Here is a 27,200-nt window from a genome sequence, read left to right as displayed (position 1 = left end):
CATGCCTACTCCTACAATTCAAGCCCAATCACAGAGATCACAATTACAAAAAAAAAAAAAAAAGGAAAGAAAAAAGCATTGGTGCCAATGTATCAATACTGAGGTGAGATAGATTCGATATCTAAGGGTGCACTGTGTATGTGAGCTCAATAGCAAGGATGGCTTTTGCCTGCAATTAGGATGTTTCTTGCATATTTAGATTTTGTTGTGTGATAGGTAAAAATTCATTAAAATGTTAAAAAAGCTTAAAAATCCAAAATATCTGTTTGAGTTAAAAGACAAATTCTCCATACGTGGGGGGATCCCGCACAAAAGTCGCAAACACAATAAGTCCAACATTTAAAAATCTTTTCAAATATTCCAAGAAAATGATAGATAATTATCTATAGTGAATTTTAATTCTAAAATAATTATGAAATATTTAGATAAGTATTATCTCTAAGAAATTCTATCACTAAAAGGGGCAAGATAAATGTTATCTATAAGATATACAAGTTATCTGTATCCTAATTTTAATAGATTTTAGAATACTAAGATAGATATTAGGCTTGTTTGTTACAGCTTAAAAACTGTAATGTTTAGCTTCTAGCTTCAAAAAATTTAGGTATGTAGTGTTTGTTTTAGTTTTTAGAATTTTATCTTATAACTTCTACTAGCTTTTAGAAAGAGTAGAAGCTGACTTTTTCAAAGTTGGGGTACCCTAGCTTCTACAACTTCTGATTAAACAGTTACATTTTTTTAACAATTTTGCCCCTATTTTTAACAAAGAATTACTCTTTTGTCCACACAATCAAGGGTCTCTCTTCTCCACCACCATCTCCATTTTCAAATCTCTTCTTCTCTCTCGCCATCTCCTTTTTTTTTTCTATAAATAAGAAGGCATTCATTCTTGAAAAAAAAAAACGCCTTTGATACTATTTTAATACAGTCTTTTTCATCATATTCAATGTCTAACTTAAATATCAGAGTGTTTGCGCAGGACCCTTCCTGCGCCATCTAACTATTTTTTTTATTTTTGCAGACTCAACCAGCTTGAACATCAGAGTGTTTGCTCGAGCCTGATCCTTTCCCAGCCAGTTTTAACTTTCTCTAAATACTGTCTAAGCCTGACAAATACAAGTCACTTAGATCGCATCTTAACAGATTTATTTTTCTTTATTTTTACCCCTTTCTATTAATGAAAAAATGGGGAAAATATAAAAATTCTAATCAAAGCTATTATCTTCATTATCTTTAAAATGTAAACATTTGCAACCAAATGGAGCAAGTAATATAATGTTAGAGGGTGTTTGGCTTATCGATTTCGCCACTTATAAGTTACTGTTTTATAAGTTACATATCTTATTTTATTACCTATTTGTTAAAAATCTAAGATTGTATTCTCTTTGTATTTTAATTTTGAGTTTTGTAATTTAAGTATATGTTTTGAGATTTTTAAAATCGTGTTTTTTTTGTCATTCTAAAAAATTGTTTCTTAAAACAAAAAATTAGAAAACGTGTTTACTTTGAATTTTGAAAAAAAATATTTTATAATATTTTATTTAATAAATTTAATTTAAAATTATAAATACTTATTAATAAATTATAAATTTAATTCAAAAAATATAAGATATAATACGAGAGATAACTAATAATCTAACCATATATAATACATTAAAATTATAAAGTATTTTTTTAAATTATTTTTGATTTAACTCAATTATTAATTTCATGATACATTTATTTTTACTTACAAATTAAAATTTCACATTAATTTTGAGATTTAAATTATCTATAACATAAATATTAAAAAAATTATAAATTATAAAATAGTAAAATATTAATTTATTTAAAATTTTAAAAATATAATTGAAAAAAATTAAAAAAAAAAAACCATTTGAGCGTGGAGAAAGACTATGGTAGAGGGAAGAAAGGGCAAAAGAAAGAAGCAAGAAATGGCAAAAGAGTAGAAGGAAGAGATGACCAGCGGAGGCGGATCTGGGCGTGATGGGCGTGGATGGCGAATCTAGAAAAGAGAACGACGAGGTGCGATGGATCTGGAAGAGATAACGGCGTAGGCGAACAACGTGCGATGCGCAGCAATGGACAGTAGTGATGGCAGTGGCAAGCGTTGTGATGGCCAACAAAGAATAGAAAGAGTAGAAGAAAGGGGGATAGTGGCGAAGAAAATGGTGGGGAGGCAGACATAGGCAAATGATGTGCAGCAACGGCGATGGCGATGGCAGGCGCTGCGACGGATAACAAAAAAAAGGAGTTTGGACGGGAGGAGGGCAGTGACAGAGAAAATAGTGGGGGATGGTAGTTGCGGTGTTTGGCTGAGGCTTGAGAGAGAAAAAAGAAGAGGGAGAAAGAGAGAGAAAGATGCAAGATTGGGTAAGGGTGGGGGTGCATTTTCCGTGTTTTGGGTTTTGAGTGTGTTTTCATTGAAAACACTCAAAACAACAAATGGATTTCCTTTACAAATTTTTTTCATGTTTTTAAAAATATATTTTTGAAAATAATAGAAAAAACACGTTTTAAGTATTTTGAAAACTCAAAAGAATAGACCTTAAGAGTTTAAATGCTGCCAAATTTATAAACTTATTTTATCAACTTTTTCAATAAACTGGTCTCTCAATTTTTCCAAATAAGCTCTTGATAACTTATTTCGTTAACCAAATCAATTACGAATTAAACCTCACACAACTCAAATATTTACAATTTTATCCGTTAAAACATTATACTATCATTCACTCCAATCTCCTCCTCTAGTCACCTCTCCTCCATTACCAACTATCATCACCACCACCTCTAACCAAATGATATCATTGTCGCCTTTATATTCTCCTTCCACGTCCATTGTTACCTCTTACTTCTATATTAGCCGCTACCTCCTACCACCTTTGTCACCCATACCCATTGTCATCACCGTCCACCCTTCACTATATACATGCGCGTGTATATATATATATATATATATTTGACATATATATTTTAATGTATATTATATTAATATATTTAACATTTTTAAAAATTAAACCTAAATTTAAACATAAAATATTATATTAATATATTTTTAATAATTATATATAACTTATCAATATCTAATGATAAAAATTTTATTATCTATTTATAATTTATTTTTATTAAAAAATATATTTTTTATATATGTTTATTAAGTTATGATAACTTATATTTTTTTCAAACTAAACATATAATTATATAAATAATAATTTCAAACGAGTCATCAACTTAACTTTACTCAACTTTTAAGCTTTAAACAATTTATAAGTAAAAAAGCTTATAAATCCTAAAAAAAAAAAAGGGTAAGCCAAACAGCCTCTTAGATGCGATGAAGATCAAAACAAAATTCAGGCTAGAGTTCTGCCCCTCTTAGCAGGTGAGAAACCTTCTTCCAAGATGAACAACCTAATACATCCCTAGGTATTAATTACTATTCATCTTATTTCATCAAACATAACTTACAATGTCTTATTAAAGCATATTCAAAAAACAACAACTATGAGTTTGCTGCCTAGCAATAAAGGACATTATCTTCAGGATGCAGCAAAACTCGACAAAACTTGCAACTCTGACGCCACCCAGAACAGCTACAAAACTCGGATTATAACAAAAAACATAAAGGTATTCAGAGACCTGTTTTGAAAGACCAAAACCTTTACTTACAACCATTCAGAGGATGTTTGAGCAGCCTTTCTGAATGGGCTTGATAAGTACCCTCCACTCCATCTTGGTCAACAAGGTTGGACAAGGAATTCAGAGAGAGAGAGAGGCTGTTGAAATTGTATAATTCACAACACTAGGGAAAATTTGTTCCATAGGCACCCGTACAAATATGTTGACTGCTGCAATATCAATTATTACAAAATTATACAAGTTATACCATGCATTATCACATTACAATGATTATGATATAATGTGACAATTGTATGAAATAATTTCTTTATTGAAGCAAATACCCACTACAAAGTCCAACAAGTCTCACTGGAGCCACTTCCCTCTAGGAGGATCCAATGGGAGTTGCTGGATATTATGTCAAGTCTATAGAGCCCATGCTGTCGGACAACTTAAAACACATTTTAAATAAAAGTGTGTTTCCATATTCTTAATGATATTTGGCCAAGATAAAGATTACTTTTATATGACAGAAGTATCTATTTTTCTGCTACGAAAGAGAAGCACTCTGCAGCAGGCCAGGCGATAGAACATCTTAGAAAAACAATTTATACGGAACAGATCCTATTGACAGTAAAAATTTCACAACGCTAAATGGACACTTAATTCTCCACTAGAGGATCACCAACCACCTGAACACAAGATGATTGTCTAATACCACTTATTCTCCACTAGGAAACAACCTGAACACAAGATGATTGTCTAATACCTTTTATTCTCCACTAGAAAACAACCTAAACACAAGATGATTGTCTAATACCACTTATTCTCCACTAGAAAACAACTCAGTATTTGCAACCCACTAAACAGTACTTGGAAGTGACAGACGACATAACACAACATAAATCAAACCACTTAACATTATCCAATAGATTGTTCAGAGTATAGAACGTAAATTTAATTGAATACATTTTGTTTTGTTAGAAGAAAGTTTGAGATAGTGAATCACAAAATGTAATGTCGCCAGCATGAGTGTTAATTTCATTAACTGACAGAATACAATGTCTCACATCCACAAGCACTCATTCTATTAAATAGAACAAGAGATAAGAAGCATGAAGCATAACTCACTTTGGGAATTAATGCAACCGTCTTAATACATGTGAGTAAATGCGTACCAATTCCATGTCTCACTTCTTGACTAATCTTAATACATCACCCACAAGATGTAAAGAACCAGTGACAAGCACCTGATACATGAACCAGAGGAAAAGATAATGGTCTCAGTACAGCAAAAAGGTGGCAACAACTAAAACAAATCTGCAAGAAACTAACATAAAAAAAGTGTTTAACATATTGGCAGCTGGAAGGGGGATTTGTTTTCCAGCTGTAAACATGAAGAGAAGACAAACTTGAAATGTATCTAAACTTATTGACTATACTTTTCTACAGATTCCTCACCCATCAGAAGCATTTATCCAATTAGAAAGCAGCACTTCTATCCAAGTTGAAAGCAGATTATTGTGCTTTCTTGTCAAATCTCCTACTTATCATAGTATGAAAACAACATTGGTTCTACCCATATCATAAAAATGTCCAGTATAAATGGAAGATTTATTCCTTGAACAGGTTCAACCAATTGAAGTGTTGTTCCTCATCAGTGATGTTAATAAAATGGGTGTCCCCAGTGCACAAGGCTCCTCACCTTATAAGGGGCAGGGGAGGTTCATTGTTCATTTTTGTACACAGCCTTACCTTTTCTTTGCAAAAAGACTGTTCCCAAACCTTGAAGCTGTGACCTTTCAGCCACAAAGGAGCAACTTATAATGGTTACCAAGGCTCATCAAAGATGTTGATGTAGTAAAAATATGTGCTTGAGCACAACAGATGTCATCAAAACTCCATTTTATATTCTCAAGACCTGTTGGGATTTCTAGTATTAAAAAATTATATAAATGAATAATAATTTTTAGATTAACATCTCAGATAGGGTTTGAAGTGATTAAAATCATCATACATGCTTTCAAGAATATTGGGCATAAGTGAAATTATGTTTGGAGTACCTCCAAAGAAAACCAAGGAGTTCAACTTGACATATGTTCAATTTTTGGGCCATGAGTTTCTCGTCCAATATCCAATTGAGCCCAACTCTTTCAGAATTGGAAAGAAGACTCAAGGGACAACTTTAACTCTCATGACGATCTTCAAATTCAAGAGTTTCAAGAGTCAAAAATGATGTCAAAATTAGTGTTTCTTGTGAACATGCTCAAGTTTATTTCAAGCCAATCCAAATCCATTTGAACTTGATCCAAATTTGTTTGAATACAACCCATTTGAATACTCTGGAGATCCAGAGAGCTAAATTTTCAGTTTTCTCAAGGTGTTTGAAAGCCTTTTGAATGTTAAGAGTAGCGACTCAACCTGAAATTTTCCTATTTTCTCACGAAAATGTTGTATTTTAAGCTCCAATGCCTTTATATCTGTATAACCATAAATATTTGCATACAAGACTCCATTCTACAAAATGCTCTATAGGCCATGGAGACGAATCATAGAGAAATAATCTTGAGAACTTTTAGTTCAAGTCTCAAAAAGCCTTAAAAACACATAAAGAGTTTGGTGAGAGCATCAAGATCTAAATATTTAGTTTTGTTTTGTTCCTCATTCTAACTTGAGATGTTCATGGTTTGGGGTTTTAATTTAGTTCGTGATATACTGTGACTCAATACTCAAGCAATCACACAAGAGTGTCATGTCACAGACTTGATATGAAACTGGAAGTACTAGGTTAGCAGAAAAGAACATGCAAGCAAGACCTTGGGCACAGCACCTATGGCACAAAAGGGATTTTTAAGAGTCATTGGCTTTGTATTTTCCTTGGATTTTATGCGTCAAAAATCTCATCTCTTTCCCTCATTTCTTGTGGATAATAGAAGTTAAATAATTAGTTAATTAAATCTAACCAATCCATCAACCCAATAATCGAGTTCTTGGTAGAGCAAATCAAAGACAAAACCTTTTGCCTGTTTTCACATAAATAGGCATTCCACTCATAAGCAAAGCATTACCTGAAAACGAACAGATTTATTCTGCCGAACAGTGTCCTGCAGCCATTTCATAGCCAAGGGAAGCGAAGCAAAAACTATGCTGTTCTCACAATTCTCTACATACTTCTTGTTGTCATCTTCACTTTCTTCACAAATGAAGTCCAAATTTCTGGCATCCCCTCCTATCAAGTCAAAATGTAACATACAGCCACATCATGTAAAAGAAATATTAACAAATCATAGCTGCAGCATTAAAGACAACTGAAACCTCATTCCGCAAAATAAAATGGAAGTACATTAAATCCCAAAGCATTGTGCCAAACTTCACCCACGTCCCATTTAAGAAACAAAAATTTGATTAAATCTGAAAGTTCCCATTTTGTTTTGCATGGCCAGCATTCCTGAAAGCCCCTGGTCATGTTTCTTCTTGTTCAGACTTAAAATGCAATCGTCACTTTCTCACATTACCCCTTTTTTAAGTACTGCCAGCCTCAAATTAATTCAAACAAGACACATAGGGCTAATCATATCATGAAATCTCTCTCTCTCTCTGTGACTGGTCAAACAGGACACTTACAAGAATGGGAAAAGTACCTTTTTCACTAGAAATGATGTTCTCCCATACTTTTTGAAGCGTCAATTGCCATGAGAGGTCAACTTGGGTTTCAATTGTTGATGGTAAGGCACCAGAAGACACTTTATTATAGACAGATATGTTTGGCACGAACAGAGCCTTCTTGAAGTGTACTCCTGAAACATCAAACTAATTAGTTGTCAATACCAATTCTACTTTCTTTTATAAAGAGATAGTTTGAATAGCTTTGCAATGTTAGTAGATAGGACCATAAACCATCAACTCTTAACTCCACCTAACAAAGATGTAATCATAGCAGGTTATGCAGTCAAGTCAATTATAACATGACTCTCATAACCAACACCACCCCCTCCCCCCAAAAAAAGGCAACAATTAAAAATGACATTATCCGTAATAAGTTGGCACCGAATAAAGATAAAATGTGCAGGACATGTTGAAAATGGTTTGACTCTGTGACAAGAATACCGATGGATACACTAGCAAGCAGATTGGGTGGAATGGAAGAAGTTTGTAGCAACAGAGCCAGAGGATGACCCAGAAAAAATACTTGGGAGAAGACTCTTAAGCATGATATGGGTTATAATTACCTTATAGAAGATATGGGCATTGATAGAGATAAATGGCAAACTAGAGTTTATAGGGCTGACCCAACAAATGGGGTTATGTCTTGGTACATTGTTGTTGTTCGACTCCGATCATAAATGATAAACTATCAGAGGTACTACACGTGTCAAGCCCTCATTTAAATACAGAAACTATTCATATTGACCACCCAATGGCTAAGGATATGAGCTCACACATTTGCATATAGGACTCCTTAATTTCTAGACTCTAGTTTTACTAGATTTTTTCAGAAGGATGAACTGCCTATGCTGAATGATTTATTTTACATGAAAATGGAATGAGATCCCAAAGAAATCAACAAATACCCAAAATATATGAAAATTAATTTATATCTTGTTGCTCTTGAGGAAACAAGATGAATGCAATGTCTAGAGGCTAAACCACCCATACCAGCCAGTGGGCCTCAGGCATAAGGTAAAAGAGTTTAAAGATGTTACCACCGAAACACTGGTTCATTCATGTCAGGAACCACCATCAAGAATAACTGCACACATTAAGATTGTACTAAATCCAGCCCTCCCAGTGTGCCCCATGAATTGGGGAATGACCATCAGCATTGGTCCTTTGTATTAAATCTAAAGATATATCCCTCTCAAACAACCACCATGATGGCACATAAGCTAGTTACACTATCATGGCAGTTATTTTAACATCTAATCAAAATAAAAAATAAAAAATAAAATTACCATTATTAGAACATGTTGTACCCAGGCGCGGAAGAAGCAACTGTGGGTCCCTTACTGACATACAATTGAACAATAGAATCTGCACATATTTAGAAGTATAGCTTATCATCCAGTACAAAAATTAACCAGCATAATATTGAGAGACCAGATGTCACAAAAAAGATGTTTCGAATACATTCCAAAACTCCAAATGTATTTTCTCATGTGAACAGATATGACTAGAACTTTACAATACCCAAAAAAAAAAAAAAAATTAGCAAAGGCATTGCTAGTTTAGAAGTTGGAATCACAGTAGAGATACTGCATCATAAAGATTTTTCACCACTTTGCAAATGTCAGCAAATACTGAGTGCGATAATGCAAGTAAAATAATTAATCATATTCCACCACTTTGCAAATGTCAGCAAATGCTGAGTGCGATAATGCAAGTAAGGTAATTAATCATATTCCAAAAGTTGAACAAATTCATGTCTCTTATAAGAGGAACACACAAACAGCAACATTGAGCCAGTATCAATTATTCATAACCCTTTATCGTTATGATAGAACCATTTTCCTGGTGATGAAATCTCAAGTAAGGGTCACTAACTCCAAGCACTCATGCATGAAAATTGACATTGCAAGAACAATTACTGTTTTTCATTCGTTTAGCATAGAAAAAATTAACTCCCTTCAGAGCACCAGGTTGGTGAGTGGAGACTCTCTACAATGGACATCATCAAGACATTGACCCCCTGAAAGAGTTGGGTAAAACACTTGGCGACCACACTTTCTCTCCCTCCTTTCTTCTTTTCTTTTCCCGCCTTTTCCCTAAGCTCATTTTCTCCTTTGCTGCTTCCTTTTTTTTATCGGAAATGGTTATGGAATTGGTCTTCCCAGCTTTTACTCTTAAGGTTTCTTCAAAAATAATTATCTAACAAACTCAAAAAGTTTGGTGCTGTCTTACCTGTGTGGAGTACTGCCAAGGAGTTTCATGGTAGTAATTATCTACTGTGTCATGTGAAACACTGGATCTATCATGCCATACATTTCTCAAACTGTGCTGTTGGTTCTCTTCTCTTATGGCAGAACAAAACCATTTTGCACATACTTCCATGCTTTCAGGACTATGGGCTCCATCCAAATAAAACACCAGACACCCTGGGCTTTCAACATCAATCAACCTATCAGAGACAATCTGAGCCCGTCCTTGTAAAGTAGCAGTTGTAAGTCCTTTAAGGAATTGTTCACGCAGAGAACTCTATTCCAAGAAGAAAGAGAAGTATATTGTTGAATAAGCACAATATTTGACAAATCTTAAAACCATGTGGAATGCAAAACTTAATTTCAAAGAAACTTACAGTTGGATCCAAGTAGTTAACTTCAATGTGACTGGTCCTTTGAAGCCAAGTAGAGCATAAAGCAACAGCAAGACCAGCATTAAGATATTGGTGCTCACCATCAAGCCCAAGATGTAGACCACTCAACAAATTCATATCCAATGGAGATGCTATTTGCAGCTGTACCTGTAATAAGCACAATTTGCTGAAATCTCCACTAAAAAATCCAGCATCTCATAATTTTTTCCAATTATTAAAAATCATATGAAGAAAACAATACACAATCAATACTGTATTGAAGTACTTGATTTCCTAATAGAAAAAAACTGAAAGGGTATGCAGCATGTGCAGGGTAGGATATAGCATAACATGGGTGCATGCACATCTTGCCAGAACAAAAATGAAGGGAACTTTAGTGCTTTTAGTTCAAAAATTAGAATTAATGATTGGTCTTTTGTATTCATGATTCTGGCAGTACATATCACAGCTAACACATGGCATAATAGTATTCTCTAAATCTAGTATTGGAATTCTCCATGTGGCTTTAGCAAGCCTCTTATTTAACCTCAAATATCCTAGTTAAGCTTCATAGGTGATTCATGAGCTAGTATCATTTCACCAAGCACCTCTCTCAGTACTCACATGGCCAAGGAGATCGCACATTGTGCTTTCATTGAGCCAAAACTTCAATTCAATAGAGCCCTATCTCATGTTCAGCTCTGGGGAGATAGCCTCTTTGTCTTACTGCTTGTCTTCTTACAGCTACTCCAACTGTCTAGGTATTTACCACAAGCATGACGTCCTTGTAGCTTGGGAACCATAGGGACTACAGATTGGAGGACAAACACCTTGCCCCTGAACCAGCGAGAGTTACAGCTTTACCAAAAAAACAAGTTTGCCAAAGGCTACAGCGACATACATGAGTGCTACAATACCCATTTGTCTTATCTGACAGCCAAGGCAGAGATGCTATTTTCAAGTGCCACCTCTAGTTAAGGTAACATAATAAGCAAGTCATCTCTGGGCATACAGAAGGGACCTTACCCCTCTGGAACACACGAATAACATATTTATATAGTCAGACCAGATTGGTATTCAATCCACCTCTCAGCTAATTTTGCTTTTTCATATCAGCCAGTCACCAAGGTGTCTGGGCTTGTGTAGAGACCAACATCTTCCATTAAGACCCTGAAAAAGCATAAGACTCTCTAACCAAATCACATGAATATTCTGCCTCCTCTCTCTCATGGCCGATTCTCTCCTTTCCCTTTTACAGGAGGTTATCCCCAGCAGCTAATATGATGCCTCAGATTTATTTAGCTCACATATCTATCCTAAACAGCTTTGTGGAAGTTCACCACTATGACTGAAACTTTTTGCAGTTTGACTTATAGCCTGTGCTACCAAGCAAACCCCACATTATTTAAGAAATTAAGTTTAGTTAGCCAAGTTTCTATAATTGTCTCTGATGCGATCACCAATCAAGACTCGGCCCAAGGCCGACCCAACCAAACCGGAACAGTATCACCAAAATAGTAGCGCCAGAACAGTATTTTAATACTTCATATGTTTTAGGATTCTACTTGATTTAGGATTCTACTTCATATTTCTACTTGATTTAGGATTCTATTTCGTGTTTGATTAGAATTTATTTCTATTAGCATTCTAGTTGGATTTTGTTTACAAATATTAGATGGATTTAGATTAGCCAAACACTATAAATATGCTTAGGATCTAGAGTTTGTAATCAAATTTTTCTCAATCAAATTTCAGCAACCTATTTGGATTTTCTTAGCAAAACAGTCTTGTTTCTGCGTCTTCTTGAAAGCCAAGCTTCGGTCATTGAAGTTTACTCTTTCAATGATTTATTTTGGTGTGTTTTTTTCTCACACGCACTACTCGTTGCATTAGGTGGTATCAGAACGGTTCATCAACCAATCAGATGGCCAATTTTGAAGGTAACGGTAGCAACCAGCCTCGTGACGGTGATTAGGGGTTGCCCGCGGTTTGGAGAGCAATCGAAGAACAACGGGAAATAACTCGTACAATGGAGCAGCAATTGGAACGAATCCGCAACCAATTGGGCATTTTACAACGAGTTAAGGATAATCGAAACCAAACTAATGGCGTGAATCAAGTCAGCTATGTTAAACCGGGAAGACCAGCCATTAATCCTATCCTCATTAATCTTAGAAGACCAATGATGGATGATAGCGATGATGAGGATGATCTTGGTCATATGATAGCCAACCCTAGTTGATGCGGTCACCAATCAATACTCGGCCAAAGGCCAACCCAATCAAACCGAAACATTATCACCAAAATAGTAGTGTCATAATGTTATTTTAATATTTCTTAAGTTTTAAAATTCTACTTGATTTAGGATTCTACTTTATATTTCTACTTGATTTAGGATTATATTTCATGTTTCTACTTGATTTAGGATTCTACTTCATGTTTGGTTAGGGTTTTATTTTTATTAGGATTCTAGTTGACTTTTATTTATGATTTATTTCTATTAGAATTCTAGTTGGATTTTATTTACAAATATTATATGGATTTGGATTAGCCAAATACTATAAATATGCCTAACATCTAGAGTTTGTAATCAAGTTTTAATCAATCAAATTTCAGCAACCTATTTGGGTTTTCTTAACAAAACAGTCTTGTTTTTGCGTCTTCTTGAAAGCCAAGTTTCGGCCATTAAAGTTTGTTCTTTCAAGGGTTTATTTTTGTGTGTTTTTTTCCACACTCGCGCTACACGCTGCGTCAGGTGGTATCAGAGCGGTTCATCAACCAATCAGATGGCTGGCCAATCTTGAAGGTAACGGTAGCAACCAGCCTCGTGACGGTGATTGGGGGCTGCCCGCGGTTTGGAGAGCAATCGAAGAACAACGGGAAATAACTCGTACAATGGAGCAGCAATTGGAGCGAATCCGCAACCAATTGGGTATTTTACAACGAGTTAAGGATAATCGGAATCGGACTAATGGCATGAATCAAGCCAGCTATGTTAAACCGGGAAGACCAGTCATTAATCATGTCCTCATTAATCCTAGAAGACCAATGATGGATGATAGCGACAATGAGGATGATCTTGGTCGTATGATAGCCAACCCTAGTGGTAAAGGGGTTAGGAAGAATGCGCAGCAACACAACTATTGGGGAAACAATGAGTATAAACTAAAGAATGGCTTTTCGATGAGTTTGGAGCTTGATTTCGAAGATTATGTTGTCCCAACAACCTCAACGTCTACAAACTCAGGTCTGATTTACACTGCTAACATGACAGAAACTCCAAGGTTATTGACTCATACTGGGGTATTTTTCAGTCCTGAGAGGTCAGGCATTGCTTCGCAACCCAATGATGGTGGCGTTTCTTCTTATCGACTTGCGACTGTAAAGGAGATGGAGGTCATGGTAGCAAATCCTTTTACAGTGTATTCAAGCTCTGGCATGGTTGAATCGAAAGCAACAAGAACATATTCACCTTCGCAATTGCAAAAGCAAGATGGTCACATGGGTCTCTTTGTGGATAGGGGTGTTGGATCTCCTAGGCCAGTTAACTCAACTCCTGCTATACCTGATCAAGTGCTTAGACCAAAGGAGGATTCAAGCATCAATATTTTAAGCGATGGAAAGATTGCTAGTAGTCATGGAATAAACTTTTATTCGAAACAGTTGCAAAAGAATGCTTCTCCTGGCAAGAAAAATCTACAGATGAATTCGGAAGCTGTTGAGGAGTCAAAATCAAGAAAGCTTATGAAAGGAGAAGAACATGTGATAAGATCTACCAGATTAGAGAAGCGTTCAAAATGGAATGTTCAACGTCCTCAATCTAACAGTAATAATACAATGGAGGCAGAGGGCAACAAACATGGCAATGGCTAGTCCCATGCCAACACAAATATGGCTAAGAAGGGGAGGAATGTCTTTGCTCATGTTCCCTTAGCAGAAAAGTTCAAGCGGTTCAGGAAGATGTCAAGCAAAAATTGCACAAATAAGAAATATAAGGCGACAGCTGACAAGCATAGGAAGCACAAGGTATATGAGATTGGAGATGAAGTTATGATCTTTTTGAAGAAGGAACGAATTTCAACAGGAAAGCAGAACAAATTCAAGCCAAAGAAGTATGGTCCTTACAAGATTCTAAATAAGACCAATGATAATGCTTATGTTGTGGATTTGCCTAATCATATGGGTATTTCCAAACATTCAATGTGGCTAATCTCTCTTCGTACTTACCGGATGTGGATTTGTCCAAACAGGATCAAAATTCGAGATCAATTTTTTTCTCAAGTGAAGATGAATGATGCGGTCACCAATCAAGACTCGGCCCAAGGCCGACCCAACCAAACTGGAACATTATCACCAAAATAGTAGTGTCATAATGTTATTTTAATACTTCTTAAGTTTTAGAATTCTACTTGATTTAGGATTCTACTTTATATTTCTACTTGATTTAGGATTCTACTTCATGTTTGGTTAGGGTTTTATTTTTATTAGGATTCTAGTTGAGTTTTATTTAGGATTTATTTCTATTAGAATTCTAATTGAATTTTGTTTACAAATATTAGATGGATTTGGATTAGCCAAATACTATAAATATGCCTAGAATCTAGAGTTTGTAATCAAGTTTTAATCAATCAAATTTCAGCAACCTATTTGGGTTTTCTTAGCAAAACAGTCTTGTTTTTGCGTCTTCTTGAAAGCCAAACTTTGGCCATTGAAGTTTGTTCTTTCAAGAGTTTATTTTGGTGTGTTTTTTTTCACACTTGCACTACACGCTATGTCACTAGTGGTAAAGGGGTTAGAAGGAATGCGCAACAACACAACCATTAGGGAAACGATGAGTATAAACTAAAGAATGGTTTTTCGTTGAGTTTGGAGCTTGATCTCGAACATTATGTTATCCCAGCAACCTCAACGTTTGCAAACTCAAGTCTGATTTATGTTGCTAACATGACAAAAACTCCAAGGTTATTGACTCATATTGGGGTATTTTCCAATCCCGAGGGCTCAGGCATTGCTTTGCTATCCAAGGATGGTGGTGTTTCTTCTGATCGATGTGCGACTATAAAGGAGATGGAGGCCATGGTAGCAAATCCTTCTATAGTTTATTCAAGCTCTGACATGGTTGAATCGAAAGCAATAAGAACATATTCACCTTTGCGATTACAAAAGCAAGATGGTCACAGGGGTCTTTTTATGGATAGGGGTGTTGGATCTCTCAGGCTAGTTAACTCGGGTAATACAACTGCTTTTGGTATTAATTTGAAATTAGATTCCGAAACTAAGAATGATGTAGCAGCTGCTGTTATAGTTGATCAAGTGTTTAGACCAAATGAGGATTCAAACATCAATATTTTAAGTGATGGAGTGATTGCTGGTAGTCATGGAATAAATCTTTACTCGAAACAGTTGCAAAAGAATGCTTCTCCAGGCAAGAAAAATCTACAGATGAATTTGGAAGCTGTTAAGGAGTCAAAATCAAGAAAGTTGATGAAATGAGAAGAACTTGTGATAAAATTTACCAGATTAGAAAAGCACTCAAGATGGAATGTCCAACTTCCTCAATCTAACAGTAATAATATAGTAGAGGCAGATGGCAACAAACATGGCGATGGTTGGACCCATGCCAACAAAGGTAGGGCTAAGAGGGGGAGGAATGTCTTTGCTCATGTTCCCTTAGTAGAAAAGTTCAAGCGATTCAGGAAGATGCCAAGCAAAAGTTGCACAAATAAGAAGAACACGACGACAGCTGACAAGCATAGGAAGCACAAGGAATTTGAGGTTAGAGATGAAGTCATGATATTCTTGAAGAATGAATGGATTCCAATAGGAAAACAGAACAAGCTCAAACTAAAGAAGAATGATCCTTACAAGATTACAAAGAAGATCAATGATAATGCTTATATTGTGGATTTTCCTAATCATATGGGTATTTCCAAACATTCAATGTGGCTAATCTCTTTTTGTACTTACCAAACGTGGATTTGTCCTACCCAGATCAAAATTCGAGGTCAAATTTTTTCTCAAGTGGAGGTGAATGATGCGGTCACCAATCAAGACTCGGTCCAAGGCCGACCCAACCAAACCGGAACAGTATCACCAAAATAGTAGCGCCAGAACAGTATTTTAATACTTCATATGTTTTAGGATTCTACTTGATTTAGGATTCTACTTCATGTTTATACTTGATTTAGGATTCTATTTTGTGTTTGATTAGGATTTATTTCTATTAGGATTCTAGTTGGATTTTGTTTACAAATATTAGATGGATTTGGATTAGCCAAACATTATAAATATGCCTAGGATCTAGAGTTAGTAATCAAGTTTTTCTCAATCAAATTTCAGCAACCTATTTGGGTTTTCTTAGCAAAACAGTCTTGTTTTTGTGTCTTCTTGAAAGCCAAGTTTCTGCCATTGAAGTTTACTCTTTCAAGGATTTATTTTGGTGTGTTTTTTTCACACATGAGCTACACGCTGCGTCAGTCTCCAACACACAAGAGTCATCTAGTCAGTGAGCAATAAATTAACTCAACCAGGCACGGAAATCTCCAAGTCTATTATTCCATTTGCTGAACAAGTGGAGCATTTTCTCGCAGTGATTTGCTCCAAAGCCAGTGAAGTAATCAAGTTAAATAACATAAATTATTTTTAAAAGTTGGATTTACATATTCTGAGGTACTTTAATTACATCCATTATCAGGTTTAAAGTAAACTAATTAATAAATAAATCAGCAACATACATCTAACTGGGAAGCTTTTTCTTGAAGTACGGACATTGCTTCATCAGGTTGGGGCACAGTAAAGGCTGGAACTCCTTGCTGTGTAAGCAATGATCAAGAGCAATGAGAACCTCCAAAAAACAAAGTAACAAAGATAGAGTGAAGAAGAAAACAAACGAGAATAGATTTTCTTTTGGATGTAAGGCACATTTCCTGTTTCAGTACAATAATGCTCTGAGAGAGAGAGAGAGGGTAATTCTCAAAAAAACCTTAAAAATGCCAGCCTTCTCTCCTGCAATTTCTCCAAGAGTATTACCTGTATACAGCATATTGCAAAGACTAAGAGGATTATGTGATAGGGATGACCTCTAAAAGTATCATTAAACTCAAACATAAATCCGGTGGTCATAAAAAATCAATCAGGATTTATCACACAAACAAGCTGTTGCATACCTTATCAATAACCCTTTCTGGGCTTTCTTTTCCTTGTTCACACAATATGAGCAAGATTCTTTACCAAAAAAGAACATAAAAAGAAAAAAAGCAAGAGAAATGATGAATTGTTAACCATCATCTCATCTAAAATCTTAAATTGTTAAATGGAGAGTTGACTTTATCTTTTGTATTATCATGCTTACTCTCAACATGCCCCCTCACGCGTGGCCAAACTTCACTGCATAACTAGTCCAAACACATGCAACAAGCTAAATATTGAGTTAGCAATGAGGTTTGAACTAGGGACCTTTCCTAATCTGATACCATGTTGAATTATTAGCCACCAGCTCATCAAAAAACTTAGGACCTGTTCTCTTTGCTGTTTTCAACCTGTTTTGAGTTTTCAATTTTTCAAAACACTGAAAAGGCATTCTCTTTACGATTTTCAAAAATGCATTTTCGAAAACAAGGAAAAAATTTGTAAAGAAAACCCAAAACAAGATTTTGTTGTTTTGGGCGTTTTCAGTGAAAACTCATTGAAAACACCAAAACACGGAAAACGCACGCAACACCCCCCCCCCCAAATCTCGACCCCCCAACTCCAGATCACTCCTCTCTCTCTCTCTCATCTATTCTCTTCCATTCCTTCTCTTCTTTCTCCTCATTTCTCTTCTCTCCCTCGTCGGCCATCAACTGCCCCCGCCATCTTCGTCACCGCCATGAACCGCCGTCGACTATGCCCGCCACCGCCATCACCATCACCGCCATTGACTACGCCAACCACTGCCCCCGCCGTTTGATCTTGTTGGTCTTCGTCCTCTCTCCTCTGTTCGCTCCTCTCTCCTCTTCCTTCTCTTGTTTGTTTTTGGGTATGTTGGTCGATGGGCGGTGTAGAGTGGCTACCTCAGATCGCCCGAAACCACCGGCCATGGTGGCCGATGGCAACTGGTAGCACGATAGGCAGGTGGGTCGAACGATTAACTTTAGATCTAAGGAAATTTGGCCGTTGGATCTTCTTGATTTTTGGGTATGTTTTCCCCCTTGGCTTGGAGATTCTAATGGTAGGTTCTGATCGTCTGTATCTCCGGCCGGCGGTGGTCGCCGGTGCCGGAGAAGATGCAAGGCGTTGGAGAAGAAGAAAGGAGAAAAAAGAAAAAAAAGAGAAGGAAGAAAAGAAAAAGAAAAAGAAAAAACATAAAAGAAGAGAAAACAAAATTAAAAATTTATTATTAAATTTTAAAAATAAAATTATATATTTATTTAAAATTTTAAAAATGTAATATATCTATATTATAACTAAAAATATAAGATAACATATGTTATATTATTAAGTGTATAATTTAACATAAATTGTTGTTAAGATGTATGTTAGTAATTTATTAATTAAATTTATTATTTTACTTTAATAGTAAAATTTTATTAAAAAGAATTAATTTTATTATTTAATAATTAAATTTATTAAATAAAATATCATAATAACAAAAAAGAAATAGTTTTTCAAAATTTCAAAGTAAACGCGTTTTCCAATTTTTCGTTTTCAGAAATAGTTTTTTAGAATGACAAAAAGAACACGTTTTCAAAAATTTCAAAATAAACACTCAAAACACAAAACTGAAAATGAATTCAAGACTCAAAACTGAAACACAAAGAGAACACCACCTTAAGTTGTTAGATAGAGAGTTAACTTTATTTTTCATATTATTACTTTTACTCTTAACTAGAAAAAAAAAAAAAAAAAAATCTATCCAATGAGCATGGGAAGCAATAGATTCCACAGCTTAGCAAGGTTTCGGAAAAGTTATTTCAATGTCCAAGTCCACAGCCCTCGTAGGGTAATGCTACCTTATAATAGGCCTACCCTCATGACCCAAAATATCAATGATTCTTGCAAAAATACACTGGCATCAAAACAATTTAATGGGTTCTTCAATGCCATATTACACGCTGGGATGAATCAGCAAAAAGGATGCATACACACATGAAAATTCATTAGGCAGTAATCTTAACTTCACAACAGGAGAACAGGTGCCAATCAATAATTGCATTCTAACAAACAAAATTAAAAATGTTAACAAATCAGCCAATGAATCAAAAAACAAAAAGTTCCATGGTTTATGCCGAGATTCTAAATTACATAATAGCCAAAATATAGCATCCCTGACTATCTAGAAAATCACCGGCCAATCTTTGTCATCAAGAGGAAAGTACCATAAGCATGGAAGCTATATGCCTCTGTTTCACTGATGAGATACGTACAACATATTTACCAGAGCTATGTCAAAATCTGAGACAAAGGGCTATCTATGGAGTCATGGGATAGAAATCTAACCGAGAATTTCCATGTGATCATACCCTAAGGAAGATATACCACATACGATTGGCTTCTGTACCTGAAAAGTAAAACAAGCATGTTAGAAATGTCCAGCCAAAACACTGTTCCTTTGCACAAGACAAAACACATTTGATTGATTGTGTGTTTATTTCTCAAGAAAACTGAAACCATAAAAAAAATATCTTTGGGTGAATATTTAGGTTCAAGCATACCACATTTGTAGCATCAAACTTTCCACCTAACCCAACCTCCAAGATAGCAACATCCACCTGTATCTCACCTCAATTAGAATAAGCTGATGAATAAATATTATGCATTTGGTACAATGTGATTCTTATGGGAAAACAAGGGTTAAAGAAGAAGAGAGAAAAGAAGGGGAAGAATATTGTTAAAGCTACCTGTTCCGCAGCAAATATCTTGAAGGCGAGTAAAGCAAGAAAGCGGAAGTAAGTAGGCATTGGTAAATCATCACCGGTATATTCCTGCATTCAAATGGAGCAACCCATTACAGAAGGAAAAAGGAGGGAGGGAATAAAAAAGAAAAGCAAAATAAAGCAAACACCAGATCAATAGAAACTTCTGGGCCCAATAAATGAGCTGTAGCATATAAACTTGTAGTTGATGCATATACATTGACTTTCCATTGTTGTATTTGTACTTTGACAACTATCAAGGGAGAAAGAGCTTGGGAATGTAGGCCAATGACTTGGAAGAAAAGAAGAAAAAGCTTTGGTGAGAAGCATATGCAGAGCAAATAAACAAAGCAGGCCAAGGTATGAAACAATTGGGCAGTAAGGAGCTCTTGCAGCCAATAATTGATGCCCAACTGTTCAACATGATATACAAAGTACTACTCTACCTCATTGACGCAGTCCATATTTGTGCACTTATCCTCCACAAACTATTAACTCTTGCAGCAAAGGCACCCGTTAAAAAGTCAAACAGTAACCAACCCATTATGGATGAGAAGAGGGTAGCAATAAACTACCAAATTATTGACTGCTATCATTAACATATAATTAATTTTATCAAGGTAATTTCCTCACATCTCGACGAAACAATGAACTATTAGCTCCAACTCCTAAGTAATTTCCCAAAATGTTTCGATTGGATTATTAGAATTATCAAGGTAATTCCCAAAAATGTTTCGATTGGATTATTAGTATTATTTCTTGTGTTATTACTAATGAAAGCAAAGAAAATTGTGAGAAAATCATTGGTTCCCATAGCAAATAGTTCTCAATAAAACTCCAAAGGAGATCAGATATGAAATGATGAAATCAGAAGCCCTAATTTCCAATATCAGAGTAAAAATTAAGAAGAAACACATGTTGGCTCAAGGTTGATGGGGACAGAACCATCTGATTAACACCCTTCAGAATCCATTTGTTTCAGTGTTTGCTGGAAAGTCATGGAACTTAATGTGCTAGGTAAAATCAAAATATCAAGTCCCCAAAACATGAAAACATATATTCCCTTGTATTTCTAGTTTTGGATATGGTTATGTAGCTTTGTATTTGTTATATCTAGGGTTGCTGGAACTAATTTTTTGGATAGAAATTCTACCACACTTACTCTCACACACTCACGGATTTGATCTAAGGAACAGATTTAATAGAATCAACAGAAAATAAAATAGAAAACAAAATTAAACCAAACAAGAAACACAAACCACACATCCACAAGAATATCAAGATTATCCTGGTTCATGCCATGTGAATGGCACTACATCCAACCTCTAAGATCCTCCTGAGAGCAGTTTTTATTTCCAGAAAACGATCAGTACAGTAGCGGCCCTTCTCTCCCTTCTATCCCCGAGCGCCCCAATTGTTTTCCCCCAAGATTACAAAGCTAACAACTCTAGCCTTTCTCTCACGCAAAATTATTGACAGAAGTCAATACTAGCTACAGTAATTATTTTCCAACATGCAAAATTATAAGTAGTTGACAAAAACCAAAAAAAAAAGTCTCTAAAATAATGCAAGAAAAGAACAACAGGCTGAATAGTTAGAGCAAATAATTTCAAAAATAAGTATCACGATACAAAATGGATCCAAATGGTCACACCTTCAATCTGGCCCAACACCACCAGAAATATGCAAGAAATTTCTCTTCACCTATGTCTGCACTGAAATGATCAACCGAAGTGAAAGGTTAACAAACAAAATCAATGTGATGTAGCATGATTTTTGCAAACTCATAAGTCGTAACCAAAAGAAAATTAAAAATGTCTGCCCGACATGATTCACGTGTACTTTCTACCACCATAAGGAAGGTACTTGGACCCAAGGGTCTAGGCAGAACATATTGGGAAGCTTACGAAGTTTCAGGAGATAGAACTGTTGGTTTGAGCCATGACTAAGAACAGAACCAATAAGTTAGTTAAACTAACCCTTGGTCCAAGGTAAACATTAGAAAAGTGAACAATGTTTGATCAGCACTCCTACTTATAGAACATCCAAATAGGAGAAAATAACTTATTACCTACCCATCCAGTCGAAATCTTTCTCGGACATCAATCAGATGAGGAGATGTGAAAAGTCCAGTGTGGAAACCACAATTATGTAATATAGACTCGGCAAATGTACATGTCGATCCCTGTTGTGAATCTCAAAATGAAAGAAACATCATATAGCTGCCCATATATGGAATCCACAAGTAGGTTCCTAACTTATTTATTGTGTGTAATTTGTGAAAAAAGGATGATTTTATTTGATGTGACTGCAGTTCTTGATTACACAGAGATGAAATAAAGGATGTTAAAACTAAGGAACCAATGCAATAAGGTTTCCAGCAACACAAGTGCACAAGCAAACAAAGATTTGAAACTGATAAAAAAGAAATACAAACACAACAAAGCAAGGTGAAAGAAATTCGTTACAGATTAATTACTGTTGGAGCACACAACAATCATGCATACTAGTATGTCATGTATTTCCCATCTCTGCCCCAGGTATTAAGTTCACCATGCGACTCTCCAAGTGTCAAGACCATGAGGTGGCACATAAATGTCCACAAGCTCTTCCCTTTGAAAATCAAGCTTACTTGATTTGATTCTCCAAGTGCCATTCCCATGAGGTGACAGATGGACCTCCGCATCTTTCCTGGAAATAGAGAATTGATTGAGCAAGGTAGTGCACTTGATGCCCGTAAGAACATTCACAGCACCTCCTTGGCTCAGCATATGTACAATCGAAGCCTGTGACCCACAGGACGCATCCCCAAACTCTGCATTAGTACTCTCTGTGGCACTCACTCATGGCAAGTATGCTTACAGTTATGGTACCTCCACTGCACTGCTGATGAAACTTCTAAAGAATGAACCTCTTGTCAACAAAGAGCAACCCCCACCTCAGTAAGTCATAAGGGTGAAGCACCTCCACAGCTGAGCATCCCCCACCATGCAAAGGCAAGTTCACCACTCTGTGGCCTCTGCCATGCTGAGTTGTCACTCAAAAGACAATTGTTGATCTCCAACAACCTATCCTAAGGCAGGGTCTAGGTCTCACTCCAGAAGCCAAGTTCACCACCAACGTATTTTCTATTTTGATTATAGAAATTAGCTTTAGATTAGAATTTATCTTGTTATTTTGTTTTGTTTCCATTTTTATTAGATATTTACAAATAAGGCTGATGATGTATTCTTTTAGTCATTCCTTGATTATTGAATACAGTGATGTTGACGTTTGCACAAATTAAGCCTTAAAATCAGAATAAAGGCATTAAAGAAATCGGAAGTTATGTTTTATTTTTTTAAAGCCATTGTAACGGTAACTAACCATGTAACAGTTAGTACCGACTTTTGTTTTTTCTTTTAAATGTCTCGTAATTGCCACATGTGTGTATGCGTTTGATGTGTGATGGGCATGCTTGATGACACAAGAAGGTTTCTAAAAGAGGGTCCAGAACTTTTTTGGGATAAAATCTACAAATACCACAAGTTTTTAGAATAGAACAACAAAATTGAGCCCAAGTACAACTCTGAGGATTTTTTTTTTTTTTTTTTTTTTGGGGGGGGGGGGGGGGGCGCTGATGGGTTAGTAGTATTTCTTCAATATTTTAAATGCTTTCCAGTTATTATGTTCCTAAGCATTACTAAAAATAATTACCAAAATATATTTTTTTGTTATATCTATGCTGTTCATATATTATTATCTAAAAAAAATACTCTATCATGTTCCCTATTTGTATTCACATCATGCTTCTTAGACCTGCAATGTTGGGAACATTGAGATAATAATAACTTGGTTGAGCCCTATATATGGTGATGTATCAGCTGTTTATAGGACTAGATAAAATCCATTAAAATATAAACTCCACCAAACATCTATGATAGAGCCAACTAATCAAGCTAGCAGATATAGAACTTTGCATGACAGAGAGGGGCCACAATGATCTTCGATATACACAATACACATTCCAAGTAAAGGATGAAGACATGTATATAAATAAACTATAACTAAAAGTACAAAAATATAGACCAGGCTTGTATAAAGATGCATGTCCAGATAATAAAGACATAGGAATACAACTTGGAACATCAAAGATTAGCTCATTTTAATATATATATATATATGTATAGTCATCTAGCATGACCTTTGAGATCTTAAAAAATAATAATAAAATTACGTAAAGAGTCTCGTATTCCTTAAAATTTTCTAGCAGATGGAATAACCATCAAAATTTTAAAACAACAACAATGTATCAAGCCTTAACTCCACTTTGTAGGATCTGCTACATAAATTCTAGCTTGCTACTCAATTCTATCAAAACTTTTAAAACCACTCCTCAAAATTGAGCCAGATTTTTCCATATTGTACGTTGTGGTCAATCTTCCAAGCAATCCAATTTGTCATTTTTTTTTTTTTTCTAGTTTTCATGCATCATATTCGTGACTCAGCTAACAGCAAAAGAGTCCTTGAGGTCCCTAGAATTATGGACATCCTTAACGAATTTAATCTTGGAGATTAGTTTGATATATTCAAGACAACATCAACAACAGCATATCAAGCCTTAATCCCACTCTGAGCAATCGGCTGATATATTCAGGAACAATCAGGAAATAAATATAAAATAATTCAAACACGTCCAATGATAATCAATGGAAAACCAACAACAACAGTACTAAGAAATAAGAAACGACCCGAAGTAATAAAAGGAGAAAATGAATATAGCTAGAATCCATTTCTTATGAGAATGAATTCAGTGGGCCGACTCAAAACAAATATGCGGTCACTTTATCCAGAAAAATTGATCGGTAAGCCTCACCTTTCCTTTGGTGCCTGCCACATGAATAAACTTCATTTTCGAAATTGGGTCCTCCAAGTCCAGTATCTACGGTTTCCATAGTTATCAGCTCAAATCAAGCACAAATATGCGGTGACCAGATAAACCAATAATTAACAACGAATCACCTTGATATAATCAAAAAGAAAATCGAAGCGGTCGCCATCGTTGCTCTTGTCGGCGCGACTGCGTTTAGTAATCAGGGACGACAGGGCGTCCAAAGCTTCATCATACGGCGACGCTGCCGGTCTAGGCGACCCATGCTCACCTTCAGCAACATCATAAGCCAACACATGGTTATCTAATTGAAATGGGAATTAAACTTGTTGAACGAGGGCGCAAATTCATAGGGTTCGTGTTGGTGTCTGCAATATCTGGTCGTTTGGATCCCTGATAGGGTTCGGAAAGGAAGATATAGCGAGCAGAAAGTAGAGAGTACCTTCTGCCATGTTGATTCGAGTCGGAAGCTTGAACCGAGCAGCTGATTGTAAACGCTACGAGCCTCCGAGTCCGAGCAGAAAGTAGGATAGGTCAGGATTCAGATGTGTGTATTTGGGTCTTTTTCCTCGAACTCGAAAACACATACCAGCCGGCCCCGCCATTCATTCCATTTACCCACTTCCTCAACTGGACTCGCATCCCATGTCCCTTCCCTTCCGTTTACCCGTGTTTTCCAAGTTAATTAAATCAATCACCCAATCATCTTGCTGCTGAAGTCTGAAGATATAATTACAATCACATCACCAAAAATATCCCCCAACATTGGAGGTACTTACAATATTGCCACTCCACTTACATCGAGTCCACAATAATCTCTCTCTACCCCCGGGGCGGGTGCAATTGCCTCTGCAACCCGTCGTCGACGGGGAAATGAGAGTGACAGACTGACACGTGTAAGGAAATTATTTTTTTTTTAAAAAAAAAAAACCCAAAAGAGATAGGCCGCCACGGCGACAGTGCTTCTCCACGGTAGCATAGGTGGTGCTAAATCTCTCTCATTTTATCTTCATCTGTTAGGTGGCCACTGCAAGCCAAATGTACATTGAAAAAAATTAATTAATAAATAATAATAAACAAATTGACCCAATGACTAATGATTGCGAGAGATTAGGTGGCCACTGCAAGCCACGGCCCAGTAGAGAAGGCCGCAAAGGGCCTCTTAAGGAAGGCACCCTCGTGGAGGAGCCATGGTGGCTGCGAGAGACTTCTATGGAAGGCAACCCCGCGAGCTTATTGAGAGGGGTAGACCCCTGCCCAACTAGGGCCGCCACAGGCTAACAGTGGCCCAGGACCACCGTGCTCTAGCTGCAGCCCAAGGCTAAACCTGGGGAGGGGCTATTTCACCGCTAAAACGTTTTTCCCAAGTACAAGAGGTCCCCATGCAATATACAAACCATGGTGACTTTAATATCCAAAATTCTCTTTTTGGGGGACATTTTTTAATAAATACATGAGGTAAAAAAAAAGTTAAAATATAGGATGCATCTCGCATTTCTATTATTTCTAATATGTTTGTTAAATTTATTTGACTATTTTTGAAAAAATCATCTCGTGACATGTTATCTTAATTTTTCAATATATGCATATTTTTCATTTCTCTCAACATAAGCATATTTTGATTCCCTATATATAAGAAAAATGACGCTTGTATCCTTTAATGTATTTCAAATAATTTAACAAATAATTTGATAAAAAATTTGGAATGTTTTCTAACTTTATCTTGATCATTCCATATCTAAGTTCGAAAATCATTCCGGACTTATCTTGATACTCCTTTATCTTACTCATTTTAACAAACGTTAGCTAAGAGAATAAACGTCATTTGTAATAATTTTAATTTTGAATTATTTTATAATTACTTTATACTTATTTATAAATAAATAAATACTCATTTCATAAAATGTTCGTCTCTAATATTAGTGTTAATTTTATCCTACAGTTTTTAACATTTTTAGTGTCTGATTTAAGTATTTGAATATTTTCATCTTCTGACTATTTTCTTTCTTGTAAATTCATGCGACCAGATGACGATATTTATAATCAAATGAATTCATTATTATATCTTAATAATAACAACGTGGAATGAGGGTAAGAAAGGGATAGAAAAAAAAAAAACAAGATAATAAATAAACATGTCAGTGCCAAAAAACATGGAATAATTTGCTCCAAGGGAAATATATTTTAGATATTTAAAAATTTTAAAAGCGTAATTTTCTTATAATAAGGGCAAAGTGGCATGCAATTAATAAGGTCGAAAATCCTTCAAGGCATTTCTAATAATTTAGGAGATTTTTATTTTTTTAAAAATTATACCAATTGTTGAGTAAAATTTAGCTACAAACTTAATTTTTTATTTTTTTCTCTGTGAATAAATTATAATTTTATTTTTGGTGAGTAAATATATTAAAGAAAATTTATATGATAATGGGCCTGATGAATGGTGACATGATTGAGAAAGCCCAAGTCAACGCATGTGAATATGCTCTTCAAGGGTCCATCATTTTTACTATATTTTTCTCTATTCGATTAA

At 35.6% G+C, this 27,200-nt stretch overlaps 1 protein-coding gene across 6 annotated transcripts; it reads right to left on the bottom strand.

The window, feature by feature from the left end:
• Nucleotides 1-3,327: 3,327 nt before the first annotated feature.
• On the bottom strand, nt 3,328-25,364 carry LOC127797117 (folylpolyglutamate synthase-like). Of its 6 annotated transcripts, none has more exons than XR_008022129.1 (17): nt 25,110-25,361; nt 24,799-24,938; nt 24,653-24,718; nt 21,873-21,982; nt 21,452-21,512; nt 19,783-19,866; nt 19,597-19,653; nt 19,382-19,442; nt 16,887-16,933; nt 16,639-16,716; nt 9,908-10,072; nt 9,514-9,807; nt 8,568-8,646; nt 7,257-7,412; nt 6,684-6,844; nt 4,747-4,865; nt 3,328-3,842 (listed from the first exon to the last, which is right to left on the bottom strand). XR_008022129.1 is itself a non-coding variant. In XM_052329680.1 (17 exons), the coding sequence occupies exons 1-16, from the start codon at nt 25,117-25,119 to the stop codon at nt 4,806-4,808; spliced, it is 1,629 nt and encodes a 542-aa protein (XP_052185640.1). In that variant the 5' UTR covers nt 25,120-25,364; the 3' UTR covers nt 3,328-3,842; nt 4,794-4,805. The 6 variants fall into 6 exon arrangements, 3 of the variants coding, with proteins under 3 accessions (XP_052185640.1, XP_052185638.1, XP_052185639.1); XR_008022128.1 differs by having other exon boundaries at nt 3,328-3,845; nt 25,110-25,360; XM_052329680.1 differs by having other exon boundaries at nt 4,794-4,865; nt 25,110-25,364.
• Between the last annotated feature and the right edge of the window lie 1,836 nt (nt 25,365-27,200).

This window comes from Diospyros lotus, chromosome 3, assembly GCF_014633365.1.
Source record: "Diospyros lotus cultivar Yz01 chromosome 3, ASM1463336v1, whole genome shotgun sequence".
Classification (NCBI taxonomy): Eukaryota; Viridiplantae; Streptophyta; class Magnoliopsida; order Ericales; family Ebenaceae; genus Diospyros; species Diospyros lotus.
The sequence above is the reverse complement of the archived record's forward strand: the minus strand, read 5'-3'. Positions and strand labels throughout refer to the sequence as shown.